General features: G+C 41.5%; 1 protein-coding gene across 9 annotated transcripts in view; it reads left to right on the top strand.

Annotated features, from left to right (window-relative positions):
• cfap65 (cilia and flagella associated protein 65) overlaps window positions 1–13,534 on the top strand; it is a 28,327-nt gene extending 14,793 nt beyond the window's left edge. For 3 of the 9 annotated variants that reach the window (XM_015966764.3, XM_070544413.1, XM_070544418.1), the window contains exons 9-37: window positions 96–361; window positions 440–634; window positions 760–986; window positions 1,076–1,232; window positions 1,355–1,471; window positions 1,589–1,837; window positions 1,915–2,054; window positions 2,161–2,245; window positions 2,328–2,474; window positions 2,565–2,730; window positions 3,447–3,575; window positions 3,665–3,872; window positions 3,992–4,120; window positions 4,723–4,813; window positions 6,092–6,177; window positions 6,290–6,356; window positions 6,446–6,553; window positions 6,634–6,825; window positions 6,984–7,109; window positions 8,054–8,203; window positions 8,298–8,414; window positions 8,509–8,643; window positions 8,732–8,779; window positions 8,858–9,087; window positions 9,165–9,284; window positions 11,626–11,988; window positions 12,066–13,071; window positions 13,148–13,368; window positions 13,447–13,534. In XM_015966764.3, the coding sequence (XP_015822250.1) occupies window positions 96–361; window positions 440–634; window positions 760–986; window positions 1,076–1,232; window positions 1,355–1,471; window positions 1,589–1,837; window positions 1,915–2,054; window positions 2,161–2,245; window positions 2,328–2,474; window positions 2,565–2,730; window positions 3,447–3,575; window positions 3,665–3,872; window positions 3,992–4,120; window positions 4,723–4,813; window positions 6,092–6,177; window positions 6,290–6,356; window positions 6,446–6,553; window positions 6,634–6,825; window positions 6,984–7,109; window positions 8,054–8,203; window positions 8,298–8,414; window positions 8,509–8,643; window positions 8,732–8,779; window positions 8,858–9,087; window positions 9,165–9,284; window positions 11,626–11,988; window positions 12,066–12,096 (4,079 nt within the window). In that variant the 3' untranslated portion in view covers window positions 12,097–13,071; window positions 13,148–13,368; window positions 13,447–13,534. Of the gene's footprint in view, window positions 1–95; window positions 362–439; window positions 635–759; window positions 987–1,075; window positions 1,233–1,354; window positions 1,472–1,588; window positions 1,838–1,914; window positions 2,055–2,160; window positions 2,246–2,327; window positions 2,475–2,564; window positions 2,731–3,446; window positions 3,576–3,664; window positions 3,873–3,991; window positions 4,121–4,722; window positions 4,814–6,091; window positions 6,178–6,289; window positions 6,357–6,445; window positions 6,554–6,633; window positions 6,826–6,983; window positions 7,110–8,053; window positions 8,204–8,297; window positions 8,415–8,508; window positions 8,644–8,731; window positions 8,780–8,857; window positions 9,088–9,164; window positions 9,285–11,625; window positions 11,989–12,065; window positions 13,072–13,147; window positions 13,369–13,446 lie in introns of those variants that run through there. The other 6 variants (XM_070544419.1, XM_070544414.1, XM_070544415.1 and 3 more) reach the window with 6 other exon arrangements.
• Window positions 13,535–15,524: the final 1,990 nt, after the last annotated feature.

The following is a 15,524-nucleotide window of genomic DNA, read 5'->3' on the forward strand; positions in this document are numbered from 1 at the left end:
TAAACTCACTTGGATTTTTCATTAGGGAAAATTTCTATGTTTTAGAACAAGTTAGATCATTTGAATAAAAACAAAACCTCTATTTCTGCCTTCAGGTCCCAGCGTTTCACTCTTGCCCTTGGTTTTGGACTTTGGGTGTGTTAAAGAACGTGGATCGGCAGTGCTGACAGTGAAACTGATTAATTCATCTCCTGCTGAGGCTATTTACCAATGGGACATTGATAGTGGAAACAGTGTATTTAGTATTTTGCCAGCAAGTGGGTCTGTGGCCCCACATAGCCACATCAAGCTTAAGGCAGTCTATAGACCCACACAACCAATAGCATACTACAGAAGAGTGGCATGTCTCGTCCTGCACACGGTATGAAGGGTACATTCACATGATGTGCAGATAAAGATGAGAAAGATTTCCTAAAAACGTACTTCTTCATCTTTTCAGGATCCAGTGTTTCTGGATTTAATTGGAACTTGTCACTCGGAGCTCCAGCGACCACAAAAACTAAAACCTGAACACTTGGTTCAGTACATGAGTCACTACAGCTATGTCCAGACCAGCCCATTCTCTGATAATGATTTGCAGCAAAATGTAAATACGCAGCTAGACCAGCAGGGGGTGCCATTACCCATGCCGGAGGTAACTACATGTCCAAACTGTATTACAGACCTTATAAACGGGCATCATTTTGGATAACAGTCAGCCCAATGCTAACACAAGCTGTATTTAAGAATGACTCTGAACATTTCTCTATTTTTTATCAGATAAATCAAAACCCTGTTATTTTGACCACACCCATGGAAGACATTCGTCAAGTCAGCACGGGATCCGTAGATTTTTTCTCCTCTAGCTCTTCTTCACCATCATCTCCACATGTATCGGTGGTGCCAAGTGAATTGCTGTTTAACCACAAAATCATACCCTCTTCTATTTCTCCATCAGAGTTCGTACAGTATGTTACTGTTAGGAACTACAGTGGAGGGAAACTTAGGTAACTACCCTTTTCAGTTTGTTTCAGTTCTTGAATGTAATCCAGAATAAAATACAAGGTTTTTCATATTGTTTGTGCTCTGGTTGAAGGCTGGCGTGGACCGTCGCTGAAGATTCTCCCTTCTCAGTGTCTCCATCCTCGTTCGACCTGGACTCACTGACATCAAACTCATTCACAGTGACTTATGCCCCCAAGCAGCTTAATACCCTGCATGGGGGACAACTTGAGTGTTTTGTGTACCAAGAGGTAGTTTTGATCTATACCTTTAAAAAAGTAGCACGTTTTTATAAAAATATTTCTCAAAATCACTAAACGGTGCAGACTATTCCAACAGTGTTGATCTGTTTGTTCCTTTCTTGATGATGCAGGACATTTCTGATGGGCTGCGACCGCCTTTATGTTTTACTGTCAGAGTCATCGGTCATTCATTTCAGCAAGGAAAGAAACATTTCGACCCAAGCTGCTCTTTGAACCCATCTCAAGTGGTAGTAAAAAGCAAAAAAAAGTGTTTGATCTGTATTAATAAAAGCATTAATTAAACATTTCATGATTGATTGATTGATTGATTGCTCTTTTATTACGCATCTTTTTGTTGATGTTAGGTTTTTCCTGGCCTGGGTGGAATGTCCTGTCAGAATGTTCTACTGCAGAACAACAGCACACTGCCACTCACCTTCTGCCTAAGCCACGCCTCAAACACCTGGAGAGACTCTCTTTCCCTGCTGCCAGGCTGTGGTCTGATCCCACCGGGGGATCACCAGATCATCACCATCAGATTACTTCCCACTGAGGACAGTCCTGAACAGGGATTACGCTTAACGTTGCAGCTTAACGCAGCTGAATTCTCAAAGGTATTGCACTCCACAATGACATGGAACAAAGTAGAATTTAGTTTTGTTGTTGTTGACCTGTGATCTGTCTCTTTTAGGAGCTAACAATATTAAGTGTGGCTGAAAAGCCACACGTGTCCCTGGAAAGTGGCAGCAGTTTGTATTTCCACCCAACAGCTGTGGGTTCAACATCCCAGAGCACCCATCACATTAAGAACATCAGTTGCCTGCCTATACAGTTGGTTTATTTATTTGATATCATACTGATTTGATTCTTATGCTTTTTAAGTTTGCAGTCTGGACGTAGCTCTACATCACTCTCTATTGATTGTTCTCCATGATAGGTTTGAGTGGAACATTCCAGAAACAGAACAGAGGTTTATTTTTGTCAAACCAGACGCTGGTGAACTGCATCCCAATGAAACCTCGGTAAGAGAATCAGAGACTTCTGCTACTGTGCATTCGTGTGGAAAACTATTTTACAGATCAGTTAAAAATACTTTGGTTACAGGTTCAGGTGTGGACCTTCAGTCCTTTGGCAGAGGAATCCTACACGCTTCAACCTACCCTCAACTTCTGGCCAGTCCAGAGTGATGGATCCAAAAGGTGGAATCTCACCCTTGAAGTGGTTGGAAGGGGTGCAAAGGGCTTCATAGAGGTGGGACTGTCACAGTTACACTCAGGTTAGAGTAATCTTTATTCCTAAATAAAAGTGAGTGCTGCATCCGGGTGTTTGTTTCCTTACCAGGTGGAGAACGCAGTCGTGGATGTGGGGGATGTTTTATATGGAAGCTGTAGAAAAGTGGAAATTCCTCTGGTGAACAACAGTCCCTGTTTTTTAAAGTTTCGTCTTTCTGTGGAGCGGATTCAAGCAGATGTCCACCCTTCTTATGAGCAAGAATACGATCAGAGTGGTAATTGTTGTGCTTTTCTTCATAATGACTCAGCGATGTGTGATGTTGCTCATTCATCTTTATGGGTGTGTGTTTAAAGAGGTCCTTCTCCGAGAAACCATTTTTAAAAAATAATTTCTGATTATAATGGGTCACTCTAAGTTTTTCATGCAGGCTGAACATGAAAATAGTCTCCTACACCTATCTCCTGCATTAGCTTCTGATAGAAAATAGACGGTGAAACTCTAGGACTAGAATCTACGTCACACTGTCACTTAACGTTCAAGGACTCACCCATCTTGACTCGTGACTGGGAAGGCTGTTGTTGGTTTAGCATCCAGAAGAGAACAGAGAACATCTTGGCTAGTAGAAGCTAACTGTTAGCATTAGCAACTCCACCACACAGCAGAACTCCTCCAAGCGTGTGTTATTTGTGGAGGTAAAACATTAAGATGCAGCGCAAATGGTGTCGGTGTTAGAGTTGTGTTGCAGTTAGCCTATCAGAGGCAAGATGTCCAAATATCAGGAAATAACATTCTAAATCCTGTTGTTAGAAGCTACTTTCTCCTCTGGCGGAATTCTCTGTGCTGAAACAGGCGCACCGGTGCTTTTTTTCCCCAGAGTATGACGTACGAGGGATTCATTCCTACTGGAGATGACTGCAAATGTATTAAAATATGAGCAAAGACCTTCTTTAAGCAATTCACATACTAACTAATCATGTGTGGCTCTTTAAGCTTTTCATCTGGACTGGGAAACGGGAGCCATCACCTCAAACTCCACGACGCTGCTCCAGTCCTCTGTCAGACTTTACAAACAAGCGCGCTACCTCTGGGCCATCAGTGCTCAGGTTCTAAATGCTGATGGTAAACAGAAGATTTACACTTTATACATAATCAATCATTCAAATCCTTCTGATCTCTATGCGTCCTGTATCTATCTGTTTTATTTCCAGGGACTACATCATCTTCTCCTCAGAAACTGTGTGAAGTTCAGGCTAAGGGGGTGTTCCCCACCTTACAGGTTGTCGGTGCATGTAGTGGTGGAAGTGTGGACAGGCTCAGCAAGGGGCATGTGTGGAAACTCCTCTCACTGGACAGCCTTAATGAACATCTGCGTTCTGCCCCCTCTTCTGCAGAAGTCACCACAAAACCCCCCATAAAGTACAAGTTATTCTGATAATAAACATTGCTAATTTTACTGAATTATTAACGAAAGCATTTATTTTCACTTTGCATTGGGGACATATCCATGAAATGATTCTCTCCTTTTTTCTCTCCAGTCTGCACATTAGTCCTCCCATCTTCCCCACAGTCCTGCTGGACTTCAGCTTTGGTTCAGCTTCTGTGTATTCTGATCCTGCAGAGTTTGTGTTGATGTTTCACAACCCTGGTTCTTTCCCCGTAGACTGGTATGCATACAACAAACCACAGATTCAGATGTTATCTTGTTATAACAGCTTGTTAAAGAAATGAGAGTGATACGTGTTACTCAGGATAATCTAAATAAATACATAACTAACACAAGGAACTTTAAAGAGCAAGTCACCTCCTACAAGAAACTTACTTCATTTCCACTTCATGTTTGAAAAATGCAACAAATGCCGTTGCCTGGCAGACCAAGAGGGCGGATCCGCTAACACATACACACACACACACAGGCTCACAACAACATTGTGACATCATAATGTACCAGTTAACATCATAGCATACCTCTTAGCCAATAGCGGTGGCAGAGTTATATTCGAATACAGTGCAGAGTTTTTACCTGACGACGGCACAACACTGACAGTTTTAGGCAGAATATTTAAATTTTAACTAAGATGCACTAAAGTGTCAAATTATTAACTACACGTGTCTACAGCACAATTAGACACTCGTTTTTGTAGTTTATCAGCCAAAAAAAAGTTGATTTGGGGGTGACTTGCTCTTTAAATGGTTATAACAAATGTAATGTGAAAAACTGAATATAATATCTGTTTTTTAACTGATTTGTTTTTCTCTTTAATTTTAGGGCCTTTTTATTTCCGAAGGACCAGCGCACTGAGCTGCCAGGCTGGGCGGAGACAGGAGAGCTCAGCAGCACAGAGCTGGACCACATGCAGGTCTTATTGATATTTAGAAATAATTGATTTTTGTAGAAAACCATTTAGTCCTTTTAGACATAATTTTACTTATTCAATGTAATGATTTAATTGATATCTATTTAATGAACCATAAGATGTGAGATTCCATGGAAAATATGAAATCAATCTTATGGATCTTTGGGTAATTTTAATCAGAAGATTGGAACTTTTTATTGCAGGGATTATGTAACACTTCGTATTAACTGAGAGACATGAGAAGAGAGAGTCACCTTTAACGTTTAAGAAGATTTATTTCTAAACAATTTTAAACAAGACTAACTCTAAACTCTAAGTGATGAATGGACCTTGGTGTGAATGAGACGTGAGATGAGTGGTGTGTGTGTGTGAGTGATGTTGTCATCAGAACTCTCGTATCCGGAGAAGCAAGTCTGAGTGGGAAGTGATGTTTTGCTCTTAAGCTATGATCGGAGTTTCATAAACACATGAGACGCCATCTTGTCGCTCCACACATACCCTTCAGGATGAGACCTCCGTACAGATCCAGAATGCCAGGTCCTCGGACCGCCCTTTCGGTACCGGAACCGATGAAACAGCGTCAGCAGTACGACAGATTAGTCTTTGGATTGTCTCCAGGTAAAAAGCGACAGTTGGTTGACAGCGTCAGATGGACCCTGAGGGTTCAGCTTTTATTCTGAAAGGAACCGTTTGCTTGGTTGGTAAAGTGCAACAGATTTTATCCAGCTTGTTGGTTCTTTGCTTATAAAGGAAGCCCGGGTGGCCGGTCCGATACTTCTCTTAGAATGCGGTGAACTGAACTAAGATGGCGTGTGGGCTGGTTTTATTAATCTGGATGTTTTGATTTACGGTCGAATCAAAGTTGGACAGATTTATAAACACCACAGAGACTATGCCACGCTTCTGAAAGGAAGGTTCCGATTGGATGAGAAAGATAAAATGTGTCATGTGACTTTACATTACGTGAATCAGTATGTCTAGTGGAAACATTTAAAGTTATACTACTTATTATAACTTACTAATCACAACATTGTCATTTCACACATAGGTTCACATCTTATTATTGGACTAACACTTTGTTTGATTAGCTTTATTAAAAATAGAAAGAGCTCGTCTTCTTTCTTCTCTTGAGCCGGAAAGGAAGCAGTTTTAGAAGCAAGCAGATTAGTTCTGTGTGTGTCAGAGACATGTGAGGAGAGAGGGTAAATAACCTTCGGTGGAACAGCTCCATCATCACGTTACATCAATGACCAATGTTTTAATATGTTTATGTGTTGGCAGATTCAAGACTGTAAGCTCTTCACTGTTGCTCCTCATTCTGGGACTTTGCTTCCTGGCCAGAAGAGGGCAGTACAGTTCAGCTACAGGTCTGTTTTTATTGCTCTTAGCCTCAGGCATTTGTTCTGTCAACTAGTTAGATTCTTAACTGCTTTCATTTATTAAACGACACAATAATAAGTAGATTTTTCTCTCTTTTAGTCACAATGTAATCGGAACAAATCGTCTCCCGGTTGTATTCAAACTCTCTTATGGCCGAGAGACGTTGGTGAGTCTCCTTCAAGTTTATTGCAACAGCTGTTAAAATGAGCTCAACTTTAACTTTAATTTTCTTTATCTTAATGTTTTATTGTGCAGCTGAACTTTCAGGGAGTGACAGTAGAGCAAGACAAACCACACCTCTTTGCCTCCAATCAACATGCGTTCGCCCCTGTAGATGTCGGGGACTGCAGGCCTCCAAGGCAGGTGGGTACCAGCAGTTTACAGTGAGTGAAAAAAAAATACATATTTTATCTGTATTATATGTGTTTTTTTTTTTTGTCCAGATGTATGAATTATACAATGGCGGGGCGGTGCAAGTACACTATGAAGTTGACCAAACTGTGTTGTCACAGCTTCAGATGGACAACTTCAATCATCCGGTGTTGTCCTGCATCAGTCCACAAGGAGAAGTTCTCCCTGGGGAGACAGCCACACTTGAGTGGATCTTCTCTCCACTGGAGTTAAAGCTGTACCAAGTATGGCTTCAATAGTCGGCTTTTTACTCTATATAACTGTATTTTTATCTCGTAAATGTATATGTCAGAAGATCTTTGTACAGTCTGTTTTCGGAGAAGTTTATCTGCACACCTTTTCTCCTGATTTCCCTGCCCTAATGTGTTTTTTTTTAATGGAGATGGATGTTCCTATTCATATCCATGACAACGACTTGATAACTGTGAGGTTTGAAGGATGTGGGACTAAGACTTTGACACAGAGCTCCTCAGATGTCAGTATGCAGAGAGAGCCCTTTCCAGGACAGGTGAGTTCACCTATGATATTTAAACAACCCTTGTGATTTTACATGTCATAACTGACTCTTTAAAATGGCCTACCAATGGTAACCAATGAGAGCAGGAGATTTTGAAATATGCTCGGCTAAAGCTCCTGCCTCTGCTCCCCTTCCCTTTCAGGAAGGGTTCGGTTACAATTCTTTAAAATTCAATAAATGACTTTACCTTTCCTAAATAAAATTCACTGACTCCCATCAGTTTTGAGCCCTTGTAGATCACAAAGCTCCCTCCATCTTTTAAAGCTGCTTTAGCAAATCAGAGCGAGCTAGGTTTTGAACGCAAACACGGTCCCTCTCCTCGGGTATCTTCCCTGAGATGCTTCTGCCAGAACCGGAAACCCGCAATGCCTAAACACCAGTTACTATTTTCTACGTCCAAATGTCTTTCGTTGTCCGTGACTTCAGATGGTGTTTTTCTTTTTGGGACTCTGGTAGTTTGTCCTAAAGTTGAAGTGGTAGCAGCCGGCTGTTTCTCCTTCTCTGATATCACTGAGTGGAGAACCTCTCACACCAGTGGTGTTCTGTTGCTAAATACATGAGTGTGTTATGAATGGAGGACCCAGGGAAGTGCATCAGTTCAGTGAGACAACCGGATGGTCCAGTGGTCGCTTTCAGACCAAAACATGTATTGGCAGCCGAGGAGCTTTGGTACGTGTTTTGTAAACTTCCGTTTTGTTTTGGTGTCACCTCGCAGTGCATGCTGGGGACTGGGCTGCGTTCTCGCTGAATGGCCGCTCCCTCTTGTAGATTTGAAACTGTATTGTCAACGCTCTAGGCTTCAAGCATTTTAAAATATTCACCCAAGCTTTAAATATTTATTTTGGTGACACGTTGCATTTTTTATTTATTTATTTATTTATTTATTTGTTTATTTATTTATTTTTACTATTTTCTCATCACCTCTGTGTGTGCAGGTATTATTTCTGTCTGAGGACAGTGTTCTTATAGGTGATGTCCCTGTTCGCTCACAAACTACAAGAGTCTTCTTCCTCACCAATGTGTCTCACACAGAATCTGCTCTCTTCTTGTGGGAGATTCCCCGACAGAAGGGGTCAGACCAGAAGGTTTGTTTTATGAGCCGAATCTGTTTAGATTCAGAGCTTCGAGTGTTATTATTACACCGTCTGACCAAGTCTGTATTTGCACGTGTTGTAACAGGTGGTGCAGATCCATCCAGAGCGAGGCCGTCTGCGTCCAGAGGAGTGCACCCTCTGCGTCCTGACCTTCAGCTCCACTGATTACCCCACCATTCATCAGCTGGATCTCATATGTCAGGTACCACAGTGACAGTGTAGCAGGAATTACCTGGCAGATGGTCTGATGTACAGCAAACTACTTCTCCATGTGCTCCTTTCCACTCCGACTTCAGGTCACTCAGGAGGCTGCTCTTGTTCAGTATCATGATGAGCTGCAGCGCTGGGAAGAAGAGAAACGAAGGCAGGAGAATGAATTCATAATCACAGACAAAAGTGCTTCGAAAAACCAAAGAGTTTTGGTGGATGAGGTGTGTCCTGCAGGACTCGTTTTTGAAAAGAAAATCTAATTTATGCAACGATTTCACTGAATTTACGTGTTTTTTATGCTTCTGACAGAAACCTCAAACATCTCCTGTCAGAAAAGGGTCCCTCAGTAAATATAAGGTCGCCTTAATTTTCCATAATTGAAGACTTTTTTTATCTCTGTGTTCAAATATGACACAGCATATTATTCTCCTCCAGGTTCTTCCTCCTATCTCAGCTGGTAGCGAAATCTACAGGCGTGAAGAAACAGTCAGTTTTTATACCAACCAAACCCGAGCCGAGCGAAGGCTGCGACGAGAAGCCGCAAAAATATGGAGGTGCCCTCAACCCCCCCGACCAGCTCTGCTGCACCTGAGGGTTGCAGCTCACTCCTTTGAGCTTCAGGACTACTTGAAACTCTGTCCTGACGAGTACCACACATGTTTTAGGTAACCTCATGCTTCCTTTTGGGAGTAGAACTTTACAAATACAGAAGATTAGTTTTATCATCTCCTTGTTTTTGCAGGAACATTCAGGCTAAAATTGGACCCACTTCTGCAGTCCCACCCCTCTTCGCTCCCTCGCTTTCATCAGCTCCTGGCCCTGGGAAGGACGTTGTTGCACAGATACTAACCTGCATGATCAGGTAATACCCAGTTCTGCATTTTTAGATGTTTTGTGTTAGGGATGATCCAATCCGATCACAGGTGCAAAATAATGCATTTAACCTTTTAAAACAACAAACGTGACTTTTAAAATTCATTCTGGGACAGAACTTTTCTAACGGAATAACAATGGATTTGTTTTCATTTCAACAAGTTCCTCTACATCAGCATTCTTTATTTCCTGGACAAAAACAACAGCATAACATCACAAAATGGACAGCAGGTGGGGTTCAGACACCAACATACAGCCAGCAACTAGCTAGCAGGCTAATACGGAGCTAATGTGTCTCCTGAGGAGAGAGAAAATGTCTTCCATTTGCACGTATTTTAAACCAGACAGCGATTGCAGAGCAACAGCTACTTGTAATGTATGCATATTTGGCGTTCAACATGGTGGAAAAGACCCAGCTGCCTTTAAAACAAACTACCTTCTCATTTGGCTTTCTCCCACAGCCAATCATCTGTCTTCATTAAGTCCCAGTTTGCCACTAACAGTCTCAGTTCACAGCGGCAACTGGGACAAAAACATGGAGCCATCCGTCAGAGAAAGATGCGCCAATAAACAAAGAGAAACTGCAGGTGAACTGCAAAAAGTTGGGTTTTCTCGAGTCCTTTTTTCAAGACACAATGTGCAAATCAGTGTAATACTACCGCAGCGATGTGTCTTACAAGTGCGTCATGCTGGAATGGCGATGCAAGATTTTGAGAGGGTGCTCGCTGCAGAACCACAAAGGCAGAGCTGCACCATAAGGTGGAGCTGCACCAGTCAGCCCCGCCCACTCACGCAAACAGCCTAGCCCACTGACTTCTTCTGTTTTTTTTTTAATTATTATTTTATCGCAAACTAACCTGACCCACATGAATTACGGCTGTTACCAGTTTACAAATGTTAATGTTGCTATGTTCTATGCTCTAATTAAGCAAGATAAATATAACTTGCTACATGACAAAGCCTGAATATATCCCGAAATGAAAAGGTTTCTTTTAGCGGATATCTGTCCATAGCCGCTCCAACAGAACCGGCCTACAACAGCATTTAAGGACTATTGGCTAGTGGGCAAAATGGATTTGGCATGTTTCTTATGAGGAAATGACAATATAACATGATTAAAAGTTCTAAAAGTTAGATTTTTAATTATATGGAACCTTTACAAAAACGGTTCAATTAACCTCTCAACTCCGTCCTCAATCTTGCATTTTAGATGATATTAGCTATAACACCCTCTTTGGTTCCAGAATGCTATTAAGTCTGACAACTGGAAGGAATTGGACTGACTCTGATGGAACGGGCGGGGCTGACTCTGGTGCAGCTCCACCTACTGGTGCAGTTCCGCCTTTGTGGTTCTGCAGCAAGCACCACTTGAAGATTTTTGCCGCATGAATTCGGCCTCGCTTGGTAGGAATGTTGTAGTAAGTTTCTGTCTTAAAACGGCGATTGCACCTTGATGCAACAGAGGGAAGTGTTGTGATCACGTGGGGAGTTACTGCCAAGCTCCAGCCGGCAACTGTGTTGAAAATGAAAGTAAAAACAGGCCGTGAGGTTCGCTTTTGTAAACAGAATCAGTTGAGCTGATAATCTGGAGAGATGCAGCGCTCATGGAGCTTTTCTTCGTTAGAGCTGGAGTTCAGATCACCAGAGACTGCACGAGGACTGTGGGGGGCAGACATCTTTAGGAGCTGCTTGTTAAAAAAAAGCCATGAGCGTGGCTTCGATCACAATAAAAAGCAAGTTATGTTCCAAGATAAACGGAAGTTCGAGGCAGCACTAAATCTGCCTCCATACTCCCTGTGTGAAATAACTGAAACATGTTTTATATTCTATTTTCTTCAAAATAGCCACCCTTTTTTCTGATTACTGCTTTGCACACTCTTGGCATTCAGGAGTCACCTGAAATGGTTTTCAACAGTGTTGAAGGAGTTCCCAGAGGTGTGTAGCACTTGTTGGCCCCTTTGGAAGCGGTCCTGGTCATGAAAATAAAGAAAGCATTGAATGAGAAGACGTTTGGCCTGTCCTGTACTTCGTAAACAAGGGCTGTTTTCTGGCAGATAAACTAAGGAAATGACATAAATACAGAAAGAAAGAAGAACTACATAAATAATAATGAAAAACATAAAGGGCAACTTGGATGTGCTCTCCTTTCTTCTATTTTAATACTTTGCTGAAGTAGCGGATCGGGACACGGAATCGGTGGATGCTCGAAATAAAATGAGTTTGGAACATCCCTAGTTTGTGTGTGTGTGTGTGTGTGTGTGTGTGTGTGTGTGTGTGTGTGTGTGTGTGTGTGTGTGTTTTACTTATTCTGATCCTTTTTCTCATTCCAGTGATATTCTCAGTGATCCAGAATTGGCCCGGTCTCCGGTAACTCTGTCCTCCAAGCCCCGTCCCTACCAGCCTGCAGACATGTCTTCCACTCACTTCTCTCCAGTCCCACCCAGCCCTTGTACTCCAACGCGTCCCCCTTCTACCTCTGCCACTTTACCTCAGCACCACCGCCTGCTGAATGAGGCTGTGGCTAAAGAGGGTACTGAGATAACACAGAACACACTCCAGCCTATGCTTGCTCCTGCTTACATGTGTGAAGCTGTTCTGTTGAATACGCTTCAGAACTTGTTGACTGAAGCGGTCAAAGGACAGTTTGACCTTACAGCTCATCCCTGCATTATCCCACCATCTTCTTACCTGAGGTGATTATACCTAATTTTATAAAATGATGTTTTTGCTGTAGTCATAAATTAGTTACAAGTGTTCTGTGCTCTTTTAGAAGCAGAGCCAAGCCAGAGGAGGACCAGTAGACCATCAAGTCTTCTCATCCTCCTAGCAAGCCACAGCTTTTATCAGGCTACACGTATATTCCATCTGTTTTCTTCTCATCCTGTTGAATTATTCTCATCACTTCTGCTTAGGGAAGAAAAATTTTTTTTAAATGTGAATAAAATTTAATCTGATTGAAATTTTAGGAGATTGTGTTTTGATAAACAAATATTCACACAGGAAGCTGAATGAACTAACGAGAGAGAAGGAAACATTTTTTTGCATGACAGTTGCAAACATCTCAGGCCCTGTCCACACGTAGCCGGGGATCTGCCCAAACGTAGATATTTTTCTACGTTTTGGCCTGTCATCCACACGAAAACTGAGTTTTTTCACACGAAAACGGATCTTTTTAAAAACTCCGGCCAAAGTGAAGATCTGCGTTTTCTCCGTTTTGGGTGTCTGCGTGTGGACGGACAAATCGGAGTTTAAGGTCCGCAACGTCACTTTCCGCGACAAAAAATGCTGACATCACGTGTGCGACCTGTGTTTACACTAGCCGACAGCATGGAAGCCCTCAGAGCTGCGCTCGCTTTATTAATTGTCCAAGCACTTTCTGCTTGTTTGTTTTTGCAAGCGGAATTACTGCTCCTTGCGGAAGACCACAGACGAAGGACGAGGTTAAGAACGGGGGAAGTACTGCCGCCTACAGGTCTGGCATGTCCTTAACAACGTATTTATCCGGGTACGTGTGGACAGAGTTTTTTTTTAAAACGAGGTGGTGTGGATGCAAGTTTTTGTAGGGGCGGATATTCGTTTAAAAAACCCCGGCTATGTGTGGCCTGAGCGTCACGGTCTGCCTCTATCAGCAGGTGAGGTGACCTGGCAGTCAGCTGTTTGTGTTGTAGGTGGGCGTGGCACGAGCTCCAGCTGATCCTGATTCCGCTAATCAGAGGGCCAGGGGATTTAAGGAGCGGTGTGACACAACTCCAGCGCTGGTTGATACTCTCACCAGGGTAGCGTCTAGCCCAGTACATTACCTGATCTTCCAACGAACTTGTTCTATGAGATCCTGTATGCTCTTGTTTCTAGTATCGCGCCTCACATCCTCTAACCACGCCTGGAGTTGTTTTCCTCGTCCCATTGCTCAGGATCCTCTGGCCTCCACTCTCCATCGCTCTGCCTGCCTGCCAACCTACACCCTGGACTCACACAACCTTCTCCTGTCCACCTCCTCTACAACCATCAGACCTGCCACCTCTCCTCCACTCAACTTCACCCAGTCCACCATCGCTAAGAACTGGTTTAGGACCGTAAGAACAAACACCAAACTTCTTATTCTCTTGGTTCTCTGGTTCCGCCTCGTACTCACGATTGTTCTTTCTTTTTAGATTTCCGGTCCGTTCCTGCTTTTTCTGGAGCAGCGTCCTTAGTTTTTCCTTCGCTTCATTTAATAAAATATTTTACTCTTTTTACTTACCTGGTTTTCACGTGGGGTTCTTCTCCTGGGTTAAGCACCTTGCCTACAACATGACACTCAGGACTTTGAATAAAGAACTGATTAATACAGTGGAAGGGCGCCAGCTGTGGAAAAATTCAGTATTCAGCGACAAATTCTTATAAAAATGAACAAGTTAATTTCCTTAATTGGAACCAATGTCCACAAGATGGTGACAGAGACATAATAAGTGAACCACCTCTGTGTTTATGTTGCATCAAGTTACACACACATATCACTCCATGAATTAAGAAACAAGCAATGCATTATAAAATCCTTACTATGATCAATAAATATCTTTACTCCCAAATTTTAGGTTAAATTTCAAGTATACGTAAAAAGCTAACTGTATATCTGGAGAATATTTGTGTGAATTGTTTGTGACTGGCAGTGGTCAGAGGTTGATCCCAAAAGCCACCCGCAACCACTATCTTCAAGTCAATCTGTAGGAGTGTGTGTGTGTGTGTTTCTGTCTGTTACCCATCTGGCTGGTCCACTCTATCTCTTTGCAAACAAGCAGCAACACCACAAGCCCTCTGGACACGAGTTGGACAAAGAAGAAAGAGTGAAAAGACCCAACGCTCTGAAACGGGGAGCAGGACAGACGAGATAAGATCTGTTATAATAAAGTTTCTTGCCCTGCCAGTAACGCTGATGAATCACACTGAGTAGTCACGGTTCCTCTGTGCTTTTCTGTGTGGGACGGGCTTTCTGAGAAAAGTGGAGGACATAAAATAAATCCTCAAACCTTATGGAAACATTTACACGTTATTTACAGTCTTTAAGTCACCATAATGAGAAGTACGGTCCTAAATCAGTAAAAGATGGGCCAGTGTGAAAAAATAAAGTAAATGAATGTACTTCAGTGTTGTTGAAGATTGAATAAATGTTTATTTAAATAATTTTTACTTCTATTAACTGGCCTGTAACTACATCTAAATCTTTTGGGTCAGTAAACTGCTGCAAAGGAGAAGTTTTCGCACTGAAGATGTTAAACAAGGTATGGAAGCCCATTCCCGTCACTCAGATAAAAAAAAAAAATTATCTCATAATTATTACTTAGCTATCTCATAATAATGAGATACTATCTCATTATTATGACTTAGTACCTCATAATTATGAGATACTAAGTCATACAGTATTTATGAGATACTAAGTCATGATAATGAGATACTATCTCATTATCATGACTTAGTATCTCATAATTATGACTTAGCTATCTCATAATTATGAGATACTATCTCATTATTATGACTTAGTATCTCATAATTATGAGATAGCTAAGTCATAATTATGAGATACTAAGTCATAATTATGAGATACTAAGTCATAACTATGATAATTATGAGATACTAAGTCATATTTATGAGATACTAAGTCATAATAATGAGATAGTATCTCATAATAATGAGATAGTATCTCATAATTATGACTTAGCTATCTCATAATTATGAGATAGTATATCATTATTATGAGATACTATCTGATTATTATGACTTAGTATCTCATAATTATGACTTAGTATCTCATAATTATGAGATAGTATCTCATTATTATGACTTAGCTATCTCATAATTATGAGATACTAAGTCATAATAATGAGATAGTATCTAATTATTATGAGATAGCTAAGTCATAAGTATGAGATAATAATTTCTTTTTTTTATCTGAGTGGCGGGAATGGGCTTCCATAACAAGGAGAAGTTAGTCTTAGAAGTTCCTCCTGCAAATGTATCTTAAAATGTTTATACACACATTTTTATTCCTATTTTCTGTTATGGACAGGTCAGGACTGCAGGATAGCTAATCACCTTCCTCCTCTTCAACTTTTATAATGTTAACAAAATGTATTTTCCACCATCTTGTATAATGAAAATTTTACGTAGTATTCTGCATCGATGCTACGAAACATGTTAACATTAAAGTTTATTTTTGTGATTTTCCTTGACTCCGAGAAGTCAAAACTGTTTT

The sequence above is a fragment of the Nothobranchius furzeri genome, chromosome 14 (genome assembly GCF_043380555.1).
Source record: "Nothobranchius furzeri strain GRZ-AD chromosome 14, NfurGRZ-RIMD1, whole genome shotgun sequence".
Lineage (NCBI taxonomy): Eukaryota > Metazoa > Chordata > Actinopteri > Cyprinodontiformes > Nothobranchiidae > Nothobranchius > Nothobranchius furzeri.